Here is a 22566-nt window from a genome sequence, read left to right as displayed (position 1 = left end):
AGGGAAAAAATAGATTTGTCTATTAATTAAAAAAAAATTCATCATGGAACTGTAATGTCCACCCTGCTTCCCCTGACAACTAATTTTACATGAGTATAGTAAATGAAGTCCTGAAGTCCTAAACTCTTACCTGAAAGAAGTGAAAGGTCTAGTACTTTCAATGTTTGGGATCTTCAGTGTTAAATTTAAAAGCGATTTGAAGAATAAATTATTTTTAGTTCCCTTTAATCATGAGAGCATGGGATTTTTCTTTTTTATTCATTCACTGCTCTGGTACTCTGCTTAATCCTGTGAATCTTTATCAATGCTCAAAAGCAATTCTGTTGCAGGGTGTTTGATTTCCATAATCCCTGCAGCACAGACATTCACATTTTATGTGAATTGCCTCAGAAGCCTTTGAAATTTACTACAGATAGACTCCTACCCCCCACAGAACCGAAATGTGAAATAACAGAAAATTAGCACCATACCATTGGTCATCTCCCATGTGGTTTTGGCAGCATTATTTAGACATAATCTTCTAGGACCGTTCTTGTCTATTGGTGCTTGTGAGATAGAAAGCCGAAGCTCTGCTGCTCCACTGTCAGAGGTTTTCTGGGTCTGATTTGAGGGGTCTGAAATATAACCCAGAATCTGATTGAATACCTGTTAACATTCATACAATACTCACCAGAGGCATGAAAAAGCACCACGTGGAACAATCTTCTGAGTGTTTGTATCAAACATCTTCCAAAGAGTAAACAAAACTTGTCAGGCATCAAGATAATGACAAACACAAGAAAATCTGAGCTTAATATTGACTATGGAGGAAGGGCAAAAATATAGAAATTGTAAGAACTGACAGTAAGAAGAAGAAAATGGTTTAAATGGGCTACCTTTTCAAGTGTCAAATCATTCACCAATGTTGATTTTAGAGAGAAAAAACACTGGAAGAAGAAATATACTGGAAAGAAAAATACTGGAGGGAATATAATATTAATCACATCAAGATATTTTAAAACTGAAGTAAAACAAAGTAACACAATTCTCAGATGAAGTTGAATGATAAAAAGTCTCCAAAACAACAAAGAACAACTAGGGCTCTTCGCCAAGTGCACTACACTAAAATTTTTATATGTGTGCTGATATCATGGAGGGAAGAAGTATATGTATACTCTGTGGCTCCTGGCTCAAACACAGCACATAATACCTGCAGAGAAAACTAGCTTTTGAACAAAATGAGATTTTTCCAATCTCCTACAGAGAAACATGTGACTATTAATACAAATATCTTCAGTAATTACCAATAATAAAATAGAAAAACACAGAATTGAATCTTACTTTCTAATGTCAGAAGGTATGCAAAAATTTGGCAGTTTGTTTTATTTTTTTTAAGATTCTCACCGTTTTCATGCACATCTTCGGTTTCATGAGCATTTCTTTCGCCTCCTTGACCTAGAGATTCAGTGCACGGTGAGAACGATCGTTCTTGCCTCTCAACATTTTGGAGAACTTCATTTCCCTTTTCTAAACTTCGAAGTTGGCAGGACTTATTAGCTTGTTTGCCCGTAGACTTGGTAACCTTGAAAGACATTATTTTCTTAATGAAATATAAAAATCTAACAGCTTTCAAAATAAAATACTCAAATATTAAATACAAATTCAGAATTGCATTTATTTTCCAAATAAATGTGCCCAACTACCCTCTCATCAGAAAACTTCATGGCAGACAGCTTTGTGTGTCTGTGTATCTCTCCAAATTTCAAAGGTTTTTTTTTTTTTTTTTTTGACTAAGTAAAGGGAAAGTGAGGCAAATAAACAAAGAAAAAAAACCATCAAGATTCACTATCTCAGTAAAAAGTTAGTAAGCCATCTGCCTATCTTAGGTCCCAGGAGGAGTCCTTTCTTCTTCACTTGATTTTTTCACTTGACTTCTTACAGATTATTTCACTTGTTCCTTCGGACAGCTCCCTTCTTCAGTCTTTCAAACTGGGGCTCATACCCCTCAGCCTTCTCTTTTGCAGGCTGAACCAACACAGCTCGCTCAGCTTCTCTTTATATGCCCCGTGCTTCTGCCTACACGTATTTTAGCTGGCTTCTACTGGATGATCTCTTGTTTTGTCACTCTCTCTTTTACTGGGGGTCTTATGCAGGCTCATACCAGTTTTGGGATAAACTCATTTGCACAAGTGCTGCTAATTTAATGATGGTTTAAGCCTTACCTCTCCAGATACTCTAGTACTGACTCTTTTGGTTGAAGATGGGGGAGGTCCAAGGATCTTTGATCCAAACGCAATGTGTGATACATCTTGAGTTTTACTGCTCCGTGTATTGCCTTGTTTTCTATTAATCAAGGGGCCTGAGAAAAATAGATACATACAAGCTTGTTTTATATGATTACTTTAGCTTGACCATAGTTTTAGAAACATATCACCATACTTAAACTTTTACAAATCAACAGAAATAGAAGAATTACACACACAATACATATGTAAAATATATCTTCTTTTACAGAATAATCATTATAAATATGTGGTAAGAGTTCACCATTTTAGTACTCAAAAACAAACAAAAAACAGAATGTAGATTTAAAAGCACGACTATTATATAGCTATGTTTCTAGTATTTCTAATCTGTTTGTTTTTAAAAAGTTATTTTAGTAACGGCTATTCATAAACAAATACATATTTCTTTCTTGTGTGTAACTGGTAAAGAGCATCACTGACAACCAGCCTGTAAATGGAAAAAAATTCCAAATTAAATTAGAAAATAACACAATAAAACTGAGACAAATCTTTCAAGGCATGATTTACAAGCTTATATAGGACCTGATGCAAGCATTACTTATGTGCATGTTGTTTTTTTAAGTTATTAGAGCTGCTTTGTTACTGTGGATAGGGTCCTAATACTGCAAACATACACTTTTCCCACTGAAATGTTCTACTCCATGAATTTTAACTAGTTAAAAAATATATATTTCTATAATGCTTTTAAAAATGCAGAAAAAAATGCAAGCAAGTCTGCAAGGTAATTAAAAGTTGAACAGTAAACACAATGCAGGGGAACAGTTTGAGAAAAATTTAAAGTGGATGGAGAAGAAATTGTTATATATGGAGATAATTTTATCACCAATGGATCAGATCTACATGTAATACCTGTTTTCTTCTTTCTGGATTCTCCAAGATTGTCAGTTAAAATTAGCAATGTTTCAGCTTTTTTTTTTTCCTACTCTAAGTGAACTAGCAAATTCCTAGCTCTCCCTTGAGATCTGATGTCTTCAGAGTCATACAGTAGAAGCACACAGTCTTTAGATTCTCTTCAACATAAATTGTTTAATCTTTGCTTCCAGTGTCATCAAGGAAATTAAAAAAAAAAAAGTTAAGCATCTGCCACCAAATATCAGAATTTACTAGTACACAAAACACAAAAGAAGCTCTTCTCTGTCATAAGCTTCTTTTTCTCATATTCCTGCTGTGACATTTGGTCGCTGCTAACAGCTGCCATTTCACAAAATTAGGCGACCCATCTTGGTTTAACATCAATTTCTTTAATTTGCTGACTACCTTGGGACACTGTTAGTTCCAATTATAAAAGCTGATTTGCATGAAAATCACTCTTTATAAACATATTAATTGACTGCAATTAATTACCTACATCAACACGTAACAGTCATCTGGCATAATGAAATATTAGATGTAATTAGAAGTAGATGACAGTAAAAATAATTTGGGGATTTGATTACCAAATAAACAAACAAAAAATGGATAAAAACAACATCTTCTAATTAAAATGTACTTAAACATACCATTGCTTTTATTTTCAAGGTCTGACTTCTGAACTTCGAAATGTATGTCCAGAAGAACTAACACTACGCTCAAGCACTAAAAACAGACTAAACATTAAGTTGAGGGCATTTGATTTTCACAGATATCAGAGATCTTACCACTACTAGTGCTCTCCCCTGCCATTTCAAAGCTAAACTTATCAGACTTTCTTATTTAAGCACTTTCATACTGAAATCTTTGTCTCTGCTTCTTCAGTTCAATCTGTTTATTCTCAGCCTCCAAAACATGGGTACATAAATACACTCACATATTAGATACAAATCTAAACAGCTATAAAATGATGAATTAGAATAGGTCAATCTTCTGTTGGTCAATAATGGCCAAACCCAAGCCATTTAGAAATAAAGAAATTTTGAGTAAGAATTTGTGAAATAATGTTGGCAAGCTTTCAAAATTCAATATCCCTTTTTTCTTTTCTTACATTATCTATAATTACGATGGATATTACTGCTACCCATATAAATACCAAAATGATTTTGCAATTGCAATAATATCTTTTTGAAGTCCCACTCCTGACAAATTTAAGATCTCTCTGTCATCAGTCCGCTCCTCACACTGTTTACTTCTATTTTCAGAACAGTTATAACTGCATTAAACAACACAGAACCTAGTACAAAACTTTGGAGACTCCTGATGTTAGCCTTCAGCTATAATGAAAATTTGACAGTTTGAACCTACTGTTTACTTTTGGTCTCTTAGTTTTTATCCAAGTCAATAGTTTGTCTCTTTGTACATGACACACTGGCTTCTTTAGTAAATCTCTACATAACTCTGTCAAAGTTTAAATTATGTTTTATTATCTTCTAGTTTACTGAGACATTCAAATTATTTTGTGCTATCAGTAATACAGGATTTTCCTCCTCAGAGCATTAAGCTGTGTATATTCTTAGTCATATTATTAAAACAATTTTGTTATTAAAGCCAAAAATATTCATATATACTTCCAAATGTAAGCTAAACAGTGACATTTGAATGGGCATTCAGAAGACAAATCCTCAAAGATACTGTTATTATAAATCCTACGTTTCAATCAGAATTGTTCAGGCTGCACACAGACCTCCAACTATGGAGCAGATGTGTTTATGTAAGCATGATATTAGGGTTGTGCAAAGGCCATGACATCTTGTTTTTATGTCTCTGTAACTCTTAATATACACTTTGTATAAAAATCTGTTATTTGTAGTATTGTTATATGTATGTATGACATTCACAAAACTTTAATGCAATGGAATACCTGTTTCTTGCATTGTTATGGGATGGCTCCTGCACTTTTTCTCTGGCTTCTGAATTTCTGTCAAGTTCAGCAACTGTGTAACTTGAGGCACATCTGTGCTTAACTGGCAGTTTCGAGGAATACCATCTGTGGGCTTATCAGCTGCAGGTGGAACAACATTCCCATCTACAACCAAAAACACAGGCTTTATTCTTTGAAAGCTGACACCTACAAGAATTTTGTTGTTAGCCTACACATACCACAGTTCATATGATTATATAAAAAATTACAGAGATTTTAAAAGTTTGCTATAATTGTTCATTTAAAACGACGTTAATTTTAGAATAATATTCCTGATTTTTTTTGGCCCAAAAACATACATATTACAAAAAAAGTAGCCATAACTGTAAAAAAGAATTTGAATTGGCAAGTAAGAAAACTAAGTTAAATTTAAAAGTTAATTGTTAATTTTTACTAAAATTCAGCTTTAGTTCTAATACTGATACCTTGATTTTTCAAGTACACTCATAATCTGAAAATGACACTGACATCAGTGGGACAGAAGTAGCAAATAGAGAAATCCCATCGATACAAATAATGAATTTGCTAAGCTTTAGTTCCAAACTTTTGGATGCTATTATACTTCTTTTGAAAACTGAGAAGATGTCAGCCTCTCTCTTCCTGAGACAGCATGCACCACTATAAGGTGATCCAATTATCTCTGCTTTCCCTGTGAAAATCAATATGTGAAGCAAGGTTTCTAGCATCAGAACCATTCAGGAAATTCTGAAGTGACTTCTTCCCAATTTATATAAAGTTAAAGGAGATGAATATTCTGCTCCGAGTAACAGGGAAAAGTAACCTCAAAACCAAACATGAATAATGAATGCAGAATTGTTAACTTCATAGCCAATGCTCCACACCATGTTTCAACACTGAATATATTTTTGTTAACTAGTTTATTAACATAAATACTAAGTACTACTATTTTTACTATGCCCACACAGCATTTCACACCGTGAGACAATGTTTAGCGATAAAACAAGTGTGTACTTAACTTCTGGATTATTATGGAAACCAAACTACATGTATGTCAGTCTTGCAGGTCTTAATAATGCAGGGCAGAGGTGAATTCTTCTCTCCTATTCCATCTCAAATGTCTCACACACAAAATGCCTCCTTGAGTAAGTGATTCCTACTTTCCACTTGGTATCATTTATAAGAATAAAAAAATGGTGCATATAAGCTACTATGTATGAATCATAGCCACGATATGCCTTGAAACCACAGTCCCCACTACTGTGGAGATCTGGTCCCACTCATCTGTGGGGAAATCAGTTTCAACAAGTTGTGATTGCTAACTGAAAATTAATTAATAAAAATAATCAAAAAACACTGTTTATCTGTAATTGGGAATGCACTGTCAGTCTGTTTTAATGCCTCCAAATCAGGAGCTGTAACCTAATTGTAAGACTTGCCTATAGAAGGAAATTCATACAGAAAACCTTAGTGCCCACTAGCTGTGTAATAATCACAAATTGAAGCCAACAATTAGAAGTACAATGCTTTTCCACACACAATTTATTAGAACTCATTACATTAACTACATTTCACTCTGAATTTTAGAAATCATTAGACCATTTATGCCCATCTCAAAACTATATGGAACGAATGAGGGAAAACAGGGCACTGACAGAATTTAATTAAAGTCAATGAGACCTTTAACTGCAGTTTCTGCTGAGGATTTAGAGTTTAATTAATATTTCATTTAATTTCATCAACAAAAAAAAGGGTGGAGTAACCACAATGATCAAATACTTTCCCTTATTGGCATAGTCTTTTCACATGGAAGGAACATTTTATTACCACTTAAAATCCTTCTATATCCAAAATATTGTCATCATTGGCTACTTCATTATCTTGTATATATCTGCAAATACTCAGCCTGGAATAGATTTGAGTTTTTGTTTAAGCAAGCCACAATTTTCATAGCTGATGCTGAAAACTATTGCTAGTTAGAGTAGCTGTGCTTTTTCAATTCCTTCTTGGTTATCACAAACAAGAGAAAGGAATGAAGCTCCCTGCTTTGGAAAATGATGATTCAGGAGTATGACGGTAGTTCGGAGATTGGTACTTATTGATCAATATCCCGCTTTATTACAAATTCAAATCTCTCATTTTTCAGTTCTCTACCACTATTACATTCCCTGTGAAGATATTCTCCTTAAGGTGTATGAAAGAAATGGACTGAGGGTCACAGAAAGGTATTTATGCCAATTTCGGAGGTCTGAGCTCTGGCTCAGTTTTGTCTTGGGTTTTTTAAAGAAAAGAAATTCATCAGCTGCTAAGCTCCAAGTCAGAGAAAATTAGGGAGTCTGATGCTGCTGAATTTAACACTTCTTTTCAGACATCCTCTTTCTTTGCAGCCAACAGCAGCTTCTGTTAGCATTAAAAAAAGCCTTTAAAACAGGCTCTACTTGACCAATTTTGCCAGAATTTCTTCAATAAAACACTTTTAACGAAGTCAAGGCTCGAAAGATCAGCTATATATATTTAACTGATTACTTAAGTCCAAGACTAGTAGATTTAATTTGCTATGCTGTCACTTTAGTTTTCATTAAATCAAATAATCTTTCAAATTGCAAAACCAGTGATGAAGCTCTTGATTTTATAATATGAACCATCATAGTCTACAGAGTAATCATAACAAACCACCTTCCTCAGCTGTATCTTGAGGCTTGTTTTTTAAAGTGAAGATCTTTCTCAGTTTACAGTTTGCTGAAATAATAATTCCATCCAAAGACTGGAAGACAGCTCCTCTGAATATTTCACTGGTAAACGCTACCAAGTCAATACACACATTGCACCACTAGAAAAGAGAAATAAATAAATAATAATTCCAACCACTAATCATTGCAGAAGAGTATTAATACGTAATTCCCTATAAAAGACGCTCATGTGCAGTATTAGACTCTCACAGGGTATGATTTATAATGCACAACATTTTTGCTATTAAAAAAAATATTGCTGTATTTGCACTTACAACAATTATTTATACAAACAAATCAATAGTGGTGCCTATGATCAAGAGGGCCAGCCCAAGACAGCTTTGATACCCAGCATATCTGCTATACTCTGCAGCTATTTCTAAGTAAGCAACTTGAAAGAAAATACATCCGCAGAAAGTTTTCTGAGAAAAAGTTTTATTCTTCATTACCATTTCATTACAACATTCAATAATATAATTTCAATAATACGAAATGTTACTTCATTATTAAGAGTTACTGCAGCTTAAATGCTCCAGACTCTATACAGAAAGCTTTTGGGTAACTTTTTCTGCTTTTGCATTTCATGAAAAATGACCCCTCCGGAGTCCGTGTCCCTTCCACATTCCAAACTATAGTCCAAGTAAAGGCACTGTTCTCTAAATGCCAAAAAGCAAATATTTGTTATGAAACTACTTAGCTGCAATAACCATGACCTGCGTATTCATTACTATTCCAAGCTTCCTAGTCTGAATTTTTAGTAGGAAAGAAATAATTATTATGAAGACACTGTGCAATGGAATGGAAAACACAATTTTTAATTACTACTGATATTTCTAAGTCTACTGCTGAGGCTGAAAAATAGTGCAATTTGTAAAACATAATACTGGGGAAGCTAGCATATGAAAATGTAAGCTCTGTTCCATTGATGAAGCACACACCAAATTACTTCCCTATTCGCAACCAATCTTACTGATAACAATGCTCAGTGTATGCATAAAATAATTTAAACTATCATAGCCATGTAAAAGAGCTCTCTAATCAGAGAAAGTAACATATTCCCTAAATAAAAGCTGCAATAAAAAGAGATCACTATTTGAAAGAAAATAGATAGCTATAGCTTCTAATATGCTAAAAAATGCAGACATATTCTTAAAGAATAGGTCAGAGATTAGAGTTATTAAAATATTTCATCATTAAGACAGATTAGCCCATATAGACAGATCTCATGAATGATTTATTATCTAAATTAAAATACATAACTGCAGTTCATATGCTGATTGAATTTAGTGTATAACAACACACAGTCTAAACCTGAAACATCTGCACTAGCCTGACACCAAGACTAGTTAACTGCAATCGTTAAACATAATTTTATTTCAGTGGATCTTGAATGAATGGTAACTTCAGGAGCATGGCCTGATGCATTTTAATTAAAAAAAAGTTATACTCAAATCTTCTCATAAAGCAGAAACTCCTGAAATCTAAAATTATCTTAATTGTCTTCACTTAAATTATCTTAAAATTAGTAATTACAACTTGAGAGGTTTGTATAAAATATTCTCTCATGGATAATCTAAGAAAAGGAAATGAACTCTCAATGTTAGAAGAAGGGTGGGAAAGTACACGTGGTTAAGTGGGTGTGATACAGGGGATTCACACAGATTTCTTGAATCAACAGGAATGGAATTCTAAAACAAACACATTAACTCAAATAGGTCTGTAAATTCATAAAAATCCCTCCAATAAAAAAAATAATATTTTAAAAAAAAAGAAAACTCCACCAGAGAGTAAGGAATGTTCCCAAGGAACCTACTATTTTGCGCTTGATCATAAAAAGGGGAATTTTTGCATGCAGAGGGGTTACAGACAACTCCTTGTGGACTGTTGATAAATACAATCTTCTTTTAATATTTCCTAAATCAGTTATCCTGTAAAAGAAAAAGCAAGAAAGAAGAATGGATCTTTGTCAATTCACTAACTCAGTATCTTTGGGCAATCATAAAAAAAATGCTATTCATATGCAGAACACTTACGGCAGTGATAACAAATATGGAATTTACGAATTACTCCTTTTACGAGATGAGTAATGAGATTTCCTTCTCAAATTTAAACTTGGTGGCTATATTCCTGTGTATATAAAATCACTTTACATGCTAATTTTATTTCAGTCTACACTCTTCACTTGATTTCCATAGCCTTTCAGACTGTGAAAGAACGCAATCTGTATGAACTGAGAACACACTAACCTTTAATAACCATTCTTGTTTCTGCCCCTTAAGCTTGCATTACCTTGGGACACACTGTCACCTGCTAACTAGAAAAAACATTATCTGCTTTCTTTTCCTAAAAACGTATCTGTCACTTTGTATAGACTCTTTGTCGCCTTGAAGACAGACACAAAACACGGCCTGTCTGTTTCACTTCCCGAGCACATCTCTTCCAGCAAGAATTATAATACACAAATTTATTGCTCACTGCTCGGGTCATCTCTCGGTGACATCAAGGACACCGAATTTGAATGCCTCTAATAGATTTAGATCACGGTCACACATCAGGATTTTTTAAACCGATAAAGAGGCTCATTTTAATGTTCTGTCCCCATTTTTATGTCTTGGGGGCAGCATAATTTTGGTACCTCCCACCACTCTCACCTTGTTATACTATAGAATAGACATTACTTTAAAGACTGCATTTTGTAGAGTGGAAATCATGATTAATTTACCTATTATTTTTGAACAAGCTGAGTTCTAACAGATGGGTTTGTCTCTATAATTAGAACCCCCTCTGAGAAGATGACAGATAACTACCATAAACAACTTTCTGGCACATTTATTTAAAAAAAATTATATCTTTAAGATTTGAATTCTGGCTTTTGCTTTAGAATTGTGGGTCCTGTAAACTTCTTTTTCTTTAAATGAAAATGCTTTCTTCTTTCTTATTACTAAAAACTACCCGTAGCAACAGATCCAGTGTAAAGACATCAGCCCAAATTTGCTGATAAAAATCCTGAAATGGTCAGCTTAGCAGGGCATTAACTCTGGAACGTCATCTTTTTTGAGATACTTTAAGATTTCAATCAAGATCAGGATTCAATACAAAATATACTGCAAATATGCAATTATAAAAGGGTTCTGCTAGATCCACTGGCAAAACCCAGGTGAGCCTTCTTGCTCCCTGGTTAATAGCGCCATGCAAAGTAGTTTCTCTTTTTTACCTCTCACAACCTCCTGCTTTTGCCTGTCAATATTTAGAGGTGCTAAGAATTTGAGGCACCAAAGAACTTCAAGGTGAATGCTTCACACTCTCCCTATAGCTCCCGTGTACAGCTAAGGAACTGAGCGGAGGAAACAGTAACAGTAACCTGAGTGCTGAGACACAAATTCTGCTCCTGCTGAAACCCAAACTGCATAATTCTCAGCAGAGAATGCTGCTTTAAATGATGCTATGACAAAACAGAGGGGAGTTGAACATAAGCCGTGCACACCTCCGAACAAACAGCATTAAAACCTTAATTTTACTTCATAATATTAGCCCAAGAAATATGTTTAAACCTCATAATTTGTTTTTATTTGAATAGTTTTCTCTCTCTTCTGGCAATAAAAAGGCCATTAGTGTATGTGCAGCTCAGTTACTTTCTGAAGTGCAACAGAAAAACAGTCATTTAGAAAAAAGGTGCACTTTCATATCACACTGAAATGCAAGTCTAAAAATATCTTTTCCTTTTTTTTTTTTTTGCAATGGCATATATACACTATATAGAAAAAGCAAACCTTCGAGGAAAAGTTGTAGTCACACCTAAAGGAGTTTAAAATTCATTTCAAGAGATATATTTATGATATTATATATATTCTACAGCAGAAATTAGGTGAAACATTCAAATAAGAAGGGGCAAATTTAGAGAAAGAACGTGCCCTTAAAGTTCGGCAAAATTATTTATTTGCTGTGAAAAGAAAGAACTATTCAGGAGCTCATGTAATTTTCAGACTTTTCAACTACACTGCTGCTTGGAAAATAAAACCAAACACAAGTGTGACAAAGCCTGCATCCGAAGTAACTCAGATGACAAGACACAGCACTTTTTCACTACAATGCCTGAGCACTTGTGGAACCCAACTTTATGTTATCAAAAAGCATGACCTATAAAAGCAAGAAACATCTGTACTACCATCCTTGATTTTCAAAGATGTATTAAATATCTATATACCCCTTAACGTATTTTTATTATGTCTCTTCTCCAGTATTCATATCTAAGGGTCAAACATGTGATAGAAAAGTAATGAGACCATGTTGAGAAAAATGAGGTAGTCAACAAGAAAAATCAACCTCATTTATAATAATACTCCTGTGATCAGCAGGTGCATAACTCTCGCAGATATGGTCATTAACTGCATTCATTTTGCGCTTAACATCTACATTTGCAAACCATTTGAAAGTAAAATTACTTTTCAATTCAATTTTCAAGTTTATTTTGTATCTTCAACTTTGATTGACTATTCTCCTCACAATAGCAACTACAGTGAGATTGTGAGTAAATGGTAGCAACTACCAAGAGCGTAGATAAACCCATCTCCTCAGATTACCTATTCACTTTGCTTCTGTATATAATTTATAAACATTTGTTAATGTTCAATTCAAGGCTTAAAATGATCTTAGAAAAAAAATGATGTTGGACTGTTGAAAGGATGCTTCATTTATCAGGCTCACTTGTTCTTAAAATAAAGGAGTTTTTTCTCCTTATAAATGACCCAACCTGGAAGTTTACCAAACATGAAGGCAGGTATTTCATTAGTGTTGCTATGCAAAAAGCAATTCCCATACAATGTATTATTCATGTAAATCTCTACGTTTACTGCTCAAAATCCAGTTAGAATCCTCTGGTAATATTAGTTTGTTAGTATACAAGCACTTCGCAATCACAGGACCATTTTCTCCATAAAAGCTTCATAAATGTTAAATAGTATTAAAATCATCCCCAATTTGTACCTAAAAAAATAAAGGAATAGTAATAGTTAGATGATTTACCAAGGTCACAGAGTCCTAAATTTCTTCATTCAGGAACAACCTGTATTTCATTCATGTTTCATTTTTTTGCATACTTTTAAGTTAGTCTCCTAAGAGGAACTATGCCATTAAATTAAATGTCTGACCACCCGAAATCCAGCGCACTGTGTTCTGACCCTAGTTATGTCAATCAAAAAAAAAAAACTATAAAATATAAGATTGAGAGAGTTGATGGGTTGCAAAGACAGAGTATTAGTTGTAAAGAACTAGCTTTATTTTCATAGATTGGAACTTTCTTTGTTAACCTCAGTCTTTTCTGCAGAGAATCAAGAATAAAAATCTCCCTTAACTGTAGCCATAGAAAGGTAGAAATATAGGTGGCAGGTACGTAGAGAATCAAAAAACTTTGTTGCTGGAATAAAACAAACAACCCCAAACCTTTGAAACATGAGCAGTGATAAAGAATTGCCAATTCTTTAGTTCAATCTACCTGCTACTGACATATTTGCAACCAATTCTCCAGCCGACTGATCAGAAATAACCTGTAGCAAGAGTTCCATTACTTTCAGAACTTCACACACTTAAAAAAATCATTCTGGACATGTTCATTAATATCTTTTGCATATGTCCTGGAAACATGTATCATTCTTTTACCATCCTTTGTTTTTACAATCAGGCCATCTATGCGGCTTATTCCCACCAAGTACTGAGCAAATCCTTTTGTATAGCACAGTGCATAGCTTCTCTGAAGCATGAACGCAACAAATCATTTAGGAAATTGTAATTCTAGAAAACCTTTTTTTTAATCTATTTTGTATAGACAAAATACTTTAATGAGTATTAATGTGTGGAAAGTTTAGTGCATACATCCTTTCCAGAAATGAAACAAATTATGCTTATAATGCAATTATTTATGCCTCTAACTCATTTTGTAAGTCCTTTCCCTAGCTTATTGGCTGTTATCCTTTCCACTTCATTTTCCTTTCCGAGAATTTATCTAGTAAGACGACACAATTTGTCCTTTCAAGTTTAGAAAGGCAAAGAAAGGTCAGGTTTATTCCTCCTGTATATGAAAGTTCTCTTGCATGCATACATACATATTTCTCCCATGTAAACCATTTGTTCTAATTACTGAGGTCCACGAATTGCTACTAAATTTGCCCTTTGAAAAGACAAAACTTACATAGAATCTCAGAATTTTCCCGTTTTTGGTATCCTAACCAACAAATCCTACCAAATAACCAAACATAATTCAGTCATTTCTCCATATGACTTGCACTTAAACTGATCCACTAACAAAAGATATGTAATTAACACTTCTCCTAGAAATTCCGGACAGCAATTTGGTTATATCGGGGTATCCAACACCATCACATTTACTTTGTTCATTTAATAGGATATCGTAAGTTTAAAATGGAGTCATTACCTAGCAAGTTAAAACTTACCAAAAAACAAAGCAAGAAAAAGAGATCTGAGATATATTTAATCAGAGATAGAATGATACAAATTAATATAATTACTATTACTTTTCAAACTTTGGGAGAAACTTTGCAAAACACAGAGATAATGCTCCTGATCTTAAATCAAGGTGAATTTATTTTTGAAATTTTCTTTATAGGCAGAATGTAAATCTTGATATCGTAAGCTCTAGAAGAAAAGCTCACAGACTGTTCCCAGGGGACACTCTCCACGTATTCTACCAAGGACAGAGTGTCATGTAAATCCCTAGGGAAGAAGATTCAATAAAGTGTTTTTTTTTTTTCCCCTTACACACAGCCAAATAGCACAACCTGAAACAGAGTTTCTAATTCTTTTCAGATCGCTGTAATTTTGTTTTGAGGCTACAGTACAATTTTAAACATCTATTTTCTCACCTCAAAAAGTCCGCTGTAAAACATTCAGGAACATGGTTTATTAATTTCACATGATACCTAACATCTGAAAAAAGTGTACCACAAATAAAGTATGACAAACGACTGGCTATACAGTATTTTAACAAGAATGAATGTTCGTGTTTTTGATAAATTGCCAATTGCAGAAGTGCTAGCACCTGCATATGCCTATAGTCTGGAAGAGAAACCAAGAATGCCAACACAAGCCAGATGGTGTTTTCATTTATGAACAAATATTTTCCAATCATTGACTTACTTTTTCTTTTTCAGAAAGGGAGCAAGATCCATAAAAGTGACGATTTAACAATTGACTACTGAACTTACAACAGATGGCTATATCCTGTATTACTAAGAGTTTTACTACTATTTGCTCAAAAAAGCTGCGCATATTACACACCCTCCATTTTAGTTCTAATTTTATTATGCTTCAGTGAATACTTTCATCAACAACCTACTTTATGTACTTGTTGGGCATATCAATAATTGTTAACGTGGTGATACTTAATATCATCTGATCACGCCACCTAACAAAATACTAAGATCCTTAAATGTTTTCAAGAGAAAAAAAACTAAGAAAGCTAATTCAAATGGTGGTTATTTGCACCGTCAGTATTTATGGCAGCAATCTTGCATGACTTGTTGTCAGGAGCAAGTTGGAAGGTTTAGCTCAGCCGATGCCAGCATCATGGCCTTGAAAGAAGGACTATAGTTTGTAGTTGGCTGATCAGATTGATCACTGAACAGGCTGCAAAAGACAGAATGAGCCTCAAACTAAATTCATAATATTTCCATTTATGTACAGAATAGGGAAAAGTGTGCCATAAATCATTATATGCAGCTATTATAAAAACTGCCAGAGTGCTTTTTTTTTGTTTGTTTTTTTAAATATTTGCAGGTATGGTGGCTTAGAATGATCTTAATATTCACTTGAAGGTACTGAAAGATTCAACTAATAAAATATTACTCAAGAAACCATCTTGGAACATAAAACTCCAGGGAGCATCAGTACAATCGATATTCTGTTCACCACCAAGTAAGAAGTTCTTAAAAAATAAAAATACATATATTATGCATATAAAGAACCGAATAGCAGTCACTACTAACATGTCAAAGCAATGTGAATCAAAACAAACTTGCCTTCAATATTTACTAGGTCATCAGGAGCCTCAAAGGATAGAATATACATCTATTTTGCAAGTCCTGAAGGAAATTACAGCTATATCAATTAGAGTTGATTTCTAATACAAAATTTGCTACTGAAAGCAAGTGATGAAAAGGAAAAAGAAAAGAAGATAAAAAGTGGAGAAGATCTTCTTGGTAAGAGCTACAGCTGGACGGCAGTAAGTATTCAAAATAACCAAAGCTAATACAAATCTGCAGACAATCTGAAGATAAATTCTACACTCAATTAATGAGAAGTGTCCAGTTTTACTGTACCTTTCTTTCTTTAAAGTATATAGAGAGTTGCACCAAATATATGACCCAATATATTCCAGCGTTTTACCTTTAGATTTTCTTTTCTTTTAAAAGGATTAAAACATATTTCTTTATTACCTCAAGCCAAAGGACCATGAAATATCCATTTATGCATTTCTTATTAGTTTTCAGGACACAATCATGAGTCAATACTTCCAAATACTTCTGTTTGCTAAATTCATATCCCTTTTCTTCTAGATTTCTCACCATCTTCATTCATGATTTTTAGAATTTGTTTTGTCTTCAGAGGAATGTCAGTATCCAAAAACATCCAAGAAATAATGATCTCATTAGCTTAATTACCTCATATTGACTTGATAAGTCACTAGGCTTTAATGCAAAATCTGCCACTATAATTAATGGCTGTAATCAGGCATCCACTTTACGTTAGGCATGCAAGGAAATTTTAGGCATCTTACAGTAACTCAGCGGAGAAGTCTTGTCCCAATGGCACAAAAACCTGAAGTGTCAGAAACTGCTGGATCAGTCCAACTGGAAACAGAAAAAAAAAACTTAAACATGTGCTGTGTGTGTGTGCGCGCAGATGCACACTTCACCATCAAGAACATTAATGATGCACAACTATAATGCTGCAACATTATATATCCTATATCCTAAGGTTCACAAAACAGACAAAAATTTTAAAGAATATCAAATCAAACTGCAACAACAATGTTGTTATGGAACTCCTGTCTCAGGCCAAGGTGAAAATCTCATGAACATATATGGAATCTATTCCTTTACATGCAATTCTTCAGTGTTTCAAGAGCATGTAAACAATAATTAAAAATCCTGTTGATAGAAATACTATTCAGATCATACCAACAGTGGCAATAGAAGCTTCTGATCAACAGGAATGTAGCTTAACTGAGGGAACAACATGGAAAATCTTTTAGCTTCCATAAAGAAAAAAAATGATGCAAGACTGTCTGAATTGATTTTTTTTTTTTTTTCTCCTCTCTCTCAGTGATTGGTTCAGGGAGGATATGAGCTGCTCTTTAGTGACTAAACAGGACTAGAGCAACATTACTTCCTCTTCTAAAGGATGCCAATTCCTTCTTTTCCTGTTCCTTCTTTTGTGGCTGGAATGATATTAACTAAATTTTGAATTATATTTGTATACATGCTGACTTTCATTTTGGAAGAATATTCAAAGACTGCAGTACATCTGGCAGATTGCATATGTGTCATAACTAAAATATTTGAGGCATATACACCTGAAGAGACAAAGAGACAGTAAATTATAATGGACAGAAGTATGACTACAGTATTGCACCACCAGCTAGATTTAATTTAAAACCAATCTATTCCTAGCAGTAATAATCGACACACTAGTTCTCAATTCTTTTTAAGATTGTAATAGTTTATTTTAATATTGACAATAAAAAAATTAAAGTTAGATTTCCCAGGAAGATACATTAGTCTAATACACACAATACCAAAGAGAATACTAAATATCTTTCACAAAAATCAAATAAATCTTTAAGACTTTAGTGCATGACCAAACTTTTCACTCTCATTTATTATTTTTGTGCATGCTTGCAAATTTAAATTAATTTGTAATTACAAGACCCTGTAATGTCTTGTACTATGTAAGGAGATTCCAGTTTCAGTCAATTAAAATCAGCATCTCCTTTCTCTCTCCCCACAAAGCAGGCAGTTAAATCACAACCAGCCTGTTTTATTACAAGTACAACCTCTTCAGGAGAATTTAAGTAGCAAGTTGTGATTGTAGTTGTATGCCCTGCAGATGGTTCTGACATCAGCTCTCCCTCCCCTTAAAAATTTAAGGTCAATAGCAATAGGAACCACCTCCCCAAGAATATAATGGAAGGCCTTCCATCTCCAGACTTGTCCGTAGCAAATGTATGGACTGGAGTTTGCTTACAAGAGCTTATGACCGCAGTAATACAATCATTTCAATTATTAAAATAAGTATAAATGAAATCATGATATCCCACTAACACGTTGGACTCAAAAGGACCATTGAAGATTGACTTTAATTAGTGCTGAATGGGGTTAGAAATTATCTGCCTGTGGTCAGTCTGTAGCAGGATCTGGTAGAGAAGTGAACTGAACACCCCAAAATTAGGACAATATATACAAACCAGACAAGTATCTTCCCTAAAGCACTTACTTTAATACAGCACCTTTACCTATTTACCTCTATACCTTTACCTATTTCTAGCAACTTATGCACAAAGAAGTTAACCAAAAAAAAGTATTTCGCTACCTGTGAATTAAGCCCAAAGTAAGGAAGCATTAGATCAGTTTTACAGTCAGAATATCACAGATCTATTTCTGACACTTACGAGTTTGTCTAGCTTCTTTTGGTAGCTGCATTTTGTTAATTTGACTGCTTCCTTCAAGTACAAAAACGAAGCCTTTTACCTCCTTATCGTACTCCTGTAAAAGGAACAACAAACATAAACATCCTGACAATTCCTCTCCTCACAGTCACACCACCAACATCCAAAGTTACTTCTTTTTAAACACAGCAATAAAATTTGGCATATGGCAGCCTGCATTAAAATGTGATAGCAGTTTAGAGGTGACAGTAATAATATGATCTGTAAAAACTTGTCCTTTACTCACGTGTTTTATGAGCAAACAATGATGATAAACTTAAGTCATGATCTTAAGTCATTAAACTTAAGTCACGTGGGCCTAACACAATTCATTACTTACTAGGACAGAAAAATTCTTTAAGCTTTGATTCTCCCTAAATAATTAAGTTATAAAATTACACTGCAACCATTCTAGTTGGCAAGAAGGTAAAAAGTACTAATTTAAGTGGTCATTTAGTCTGTCATTATAACAGAACTGCAAACAACAGCTCCAGAGTCAGATCAAAAACCTCATTACCTTCTGATTTTAAGCTTCGTTCACCATTTTCTGTTTCACACTCTGAATTTTAGAAATTTTCTATAAGACTTACTTTCCATATAGCTGATGGATTGCCAGAAATCTTCCACTTTGCACCAGGGTTCTTGCCTTGAGCACTGAATATTTCAACAAATGCACCACCCTGGAATAAAACAGCTTACTGATGCATCACCCAGCCAGGTTTTCAGCACAGCATCAACACTGAGCAAGTGGAGAATATTAGAACAATCCCTTCTCGCATGAGCTTGTGCTAATCAGAAGCAGTACTACTGATCAGTAGCATATAATGCTGAGAATTGCTAAATAACAGTATTAATAGCATTAAAAATACAAACATGCACACACACGTGACCAATATGGCAAAAGAGAAAAAGAGAGAAGTGAAGCATAAAGAATGGCAAAAAAAAAAAAAAAAAAAAAAAAAAGGAAGAGTGGTAGTAAGGTATGCAAATATGCAAATGAAATTACTGGCGCTGTCCATAGGTACCTGCTGAGCAACCCTGTGCTGCACTGGGAGAATAAGCCAAAGCTCCTGTTCAGAATATACATTTAAAGTCAGCACAACTTCTCTACCTGGGCTGGAAGTGAGTAGGGTGCCTTCACTGGCCCATAAGGAAGCTGACAGGCAGAAATACCTCATTTGCATCACCTTGTCAGGGTCTCTATGTTCGTTCATATAAAAATATTGAATAATTAAACATTCCAAAAACTTTCCTGCATTGGCACTATTTTCCCCCCCAGAATATTCCACATGGAGTTCTTTCAAAGGTGAAATCAAAAAAGTTTAACAAAAGGCCACATGTTTTACCTGATATTGATTTTTGAACATTTTTCCAGCTTTCTCATGGAAAAATAGTTTCAGCTTCTCAGATTGTAATGACACAAACTAAGCTGTAAAATAAACAAAAAGAACTTTATATAAGACTTGACAAGGAAGGCCTTGACAACCTTGTAGTAAATCTCTGACTTCCCCCACCCCCCCCTTTTCTTTTTTTAAGACAAAAATACTATTATGGAACACACTTAATGCGAATAGAATGTATGCCTACTGTATCAGAGGGCTACCACAAAGGAATTAAGTTCAAAAATGAATAAATATTGATGCTTTCACAGAAAAAAAAATAAAGATTTTTCCTTCTTCATCAAGGACTCACGGCTGCCCTTTCTTTTAAAATAAAAACTGTAATTTTATCATCAGCCCTTATTTCTAACAATAAGGGTTTCCTCATGTCTCAATTGCTTGAAATCCTACTTTTTTCTTTTTCATTGTTTACTGCTATCAAATGCCCACTGGAAAGCATTAGAACTTCATTAAAGAGCAGCCTAACGCTTAATATATATATAAAAAAAAAAAAAAAACACACATGGAAGACTTGCAATAGAAACCACTACATCTAGAGATAACTGGCAGAGACTTCTTAGACAAATTATCTTCTTGCAGATTCAGTAATGTCCTTTGAGGATGATTAGCCTAAGACTGAAACCAAATACTTATTCTGAGAATTATTGAAGTCAAGATGAATTAAGGAATGCCTGTGGTTTGAGAATTACAAGAGTAACAGGGACTGATACTGCAACTTTCTCACTTCTTCCTTTGATCATGATGAGTGTTGCTGTCTTGCCTGAATTTAGCACAAATTGAAGGGACCATGGAAGGTGGCTGCCAATCTCTAAAGACATGTACAATCCAGACACAAGAGACAACACGCACCTTCCCTGGAGGAACCCAGGGAGCGTGTCAACCTACGGAGAACATCCTTTCACAGGACTGTGCCTATAACTTACTATATAAATCATTACTACATTTCCATTTCAGGTACAGAATACTGAAAGAATCAAGCTGTTTTTCTGTTTTTGTTGTTGCTGTTTTCATAGAGGACACCAGCAGAACTTAAGTGTAGCTTCTCCTGAAGAACAGCCTAGCTGTTTTCCTGATGTCTCAGGACAGGATAAAAAGGGTAAGAATACATACGCAGTGATAACCTTTAGGAACTATGCAACAGTAACAACAAACGGTGGGATGATGAACACTTATTGAAGGACCAGATATCTCACACCATTGCTAGAACTTTTTTACTTTCACATCATCAGTTACAAAAAAAATCTCCATTTACAATGCTATCTTCTCTTACCTAGTATTTTCCCCTCAAACTAGAGTATTTTACCCTGGGATATGGTTTATTTCAATGATTCCTTGTGTGCATATATACCCCAAATTCTTAAAATGTCCAAATTCTAACAGCTGGCCATTTTAAGTTAGAAGTATATTTCACGTATACTGAACATAAGCAGATCTTTAGGCTTTTTTTAGTTACTTATTTAACACTGAGCCCCCAGAAAGGGAGGGCTGAACAGGCTCACAGGGTCCTGAGAGTCTGAGCAAAGTCTGCTCGGGTAAACAGCCCCCTTGACCTAAAAGGAACTATTTACACAACTGAAAAACAGTACTTCAGTGTATTTTCCCAACCAACTCCCCAGTGTTAAAGAGTATTTGTTCAAGATACCCTATTCTAGAGACGGAAGTGGGAAGCAAAATAAAATGAATCTGCACCAACTATTAATTTGTGTTGAAAAATGACATAAACACACTATTTTTGGCAGGGAACATAGGCTTAGACCCAAGACTGTTAATACATATAACTCACCATCATGGGCCCAAAGCCAGTGCTGATTTATGGCAGGCTGGGACACACCAGAGAAAGCAGTTCATCACCGATGAAGGGTTTTAGTATCTTCTAGACAAATGAATTCCACACATTGAATATTTAAAGCTGGGTTTATAACACTACTATATATTTTCTCAAAACACAAGTTAACATAATAAATGGGCAAAAAGATCATTAATAAACTCTACCGGGACGGCCAGCGTTGCTACGCCACAGGCGGCAACTCACGGAGCGGGGAGAAAACAAGCGATTAAAGCGAGCGTTTGGCCCCGAGGAAGACGGAGCCCTCCTGGAGGGGAGCCCGGCGAGCCGCGCTGAGGCGGGCGGGACGCCGCCCTCGGCGCCTCTCCCCGCGCCACGTCGCCCTCCGCTCCCGGCTCTGCAAACCGGGGCTGCCCGGCCGCTCCTGACCCGCGCTCCGCCCGTCCCCGCCGCGGCTCGGCGGCCGCGCTCCGCCCAGGAAGCCGCCTCCATGTCCCCCTCTAGCGGTAACGGCCGAAAACGAGACCTCACCTACAGAGAGGGTGGGCTCAGGGCTCACCCCAGGCGGGGTGGCCGTGGGGGAAGAAGCTATTTAAGATGGCGCCGAGGCGCACGTGAGCGCTCGGTAATGGCGGGTGGACGTTACCTGCATGTAGCCCCATGCCCATGCCCATGCCCATGCTCATGCCCTGCTTGGCCATTGTTCTGTTATCGGGAGGCAAAGTCTGGCCCGGCTTCCCCTGGTCAGCTGGAGCAATCGTTTGCTCTTTTTAAAAAGTCTTGCACATGGAAAGTGTTTCCCAAGGAAGCAGCAAGTCAGTCTACATCACACTCCCTGGTTTTGAAGAGACTTGAATG

The 22566-nt window shown here is 35.2% G+C and overlaps 1 protein-coding gene across 3 annotated transcripts in view; it reads right to left on the bottom strand.

Moving 5' to 3' along the window:
• The window catches only part of CUNH3orf67 (chromosome unknown C3orf67 homolog), a 54062-nt gene extending 31767 nt beyond the window's left edge, over window positions 1–22295 (bottom strand). Inside the window, exons 1-12 of one of the 3 annotated variants that reach the window (XM_026052578.1) lie at window positions 22240–22295; window positions 21706–21795; window positions 19869–19951; window positions 19113–19202; window positions 18487–18580; window positions 16594–16666; window positions 9619–9733; window positions 7753–7906; window positions 5059–5223; window positions 2202–2338; window positions 1384–1561; window positions 471–614 (exon numbers count right to left, since the gene is read on the bottom strand). In XM_026052578.1, coding sequence (XP_025908363.1) covers window positions 471–614; window positions 1384–1561; window positions 2202–2338; window positions 5059–5223; window positions 7753–7906; window positions 9619–9733; window positions 16594–16666; window positions 18487–18580; window positions 19113–19202; window positions 19869–19889 — 1171 coding nt within the window. In that variant the 5' untranslated portion in view covers window positions 19890–19951; window positions 21706–21795; window positions 22240–22295. Of the gene's footprint in view, window positions 1–470; window positions 615–1383; window positions 1562–2201; window positions 2339–5058; window positions 5224–7752; window positions 7907–9618; window positions 9734–16593; window positions 16667–18486; window positions 18581–19112; window positions 19203–19868; window positions 19952–21705; window positions 21876–21914; window positions 22017–22239 lie in introns of those variants that run through there. The other 2 variants (XM_026052577.1, XM_026052579.1) reach the window with 2 other exon arrangements.
• Window positions 22296–22566: the final 271 nt, after the last annotated feature.

Source organism: Nothoprocta perdicaria, unplaced genomic scaffold (genome assembly GCF_003342845.1).
Source record: "Nothoprocta perdicaria isolate Ctin4 unplaced genomic scaffold, notPer1 scaffold_9, whole genome shotgun sequence".
Taxonomy (NCBI): domain Eukaryota; kingdom Metazoa; phylum Chordata; class Aves; order Tinamiformes; family Tinamidae; genus Nothoprocta; species Nothoprocta perdicaria.
The sequence above is the reverse complement of the archived record's forward strand: the minus strand, read 5'-3'. Positions and strand labels throughout refer to the sequence as shown.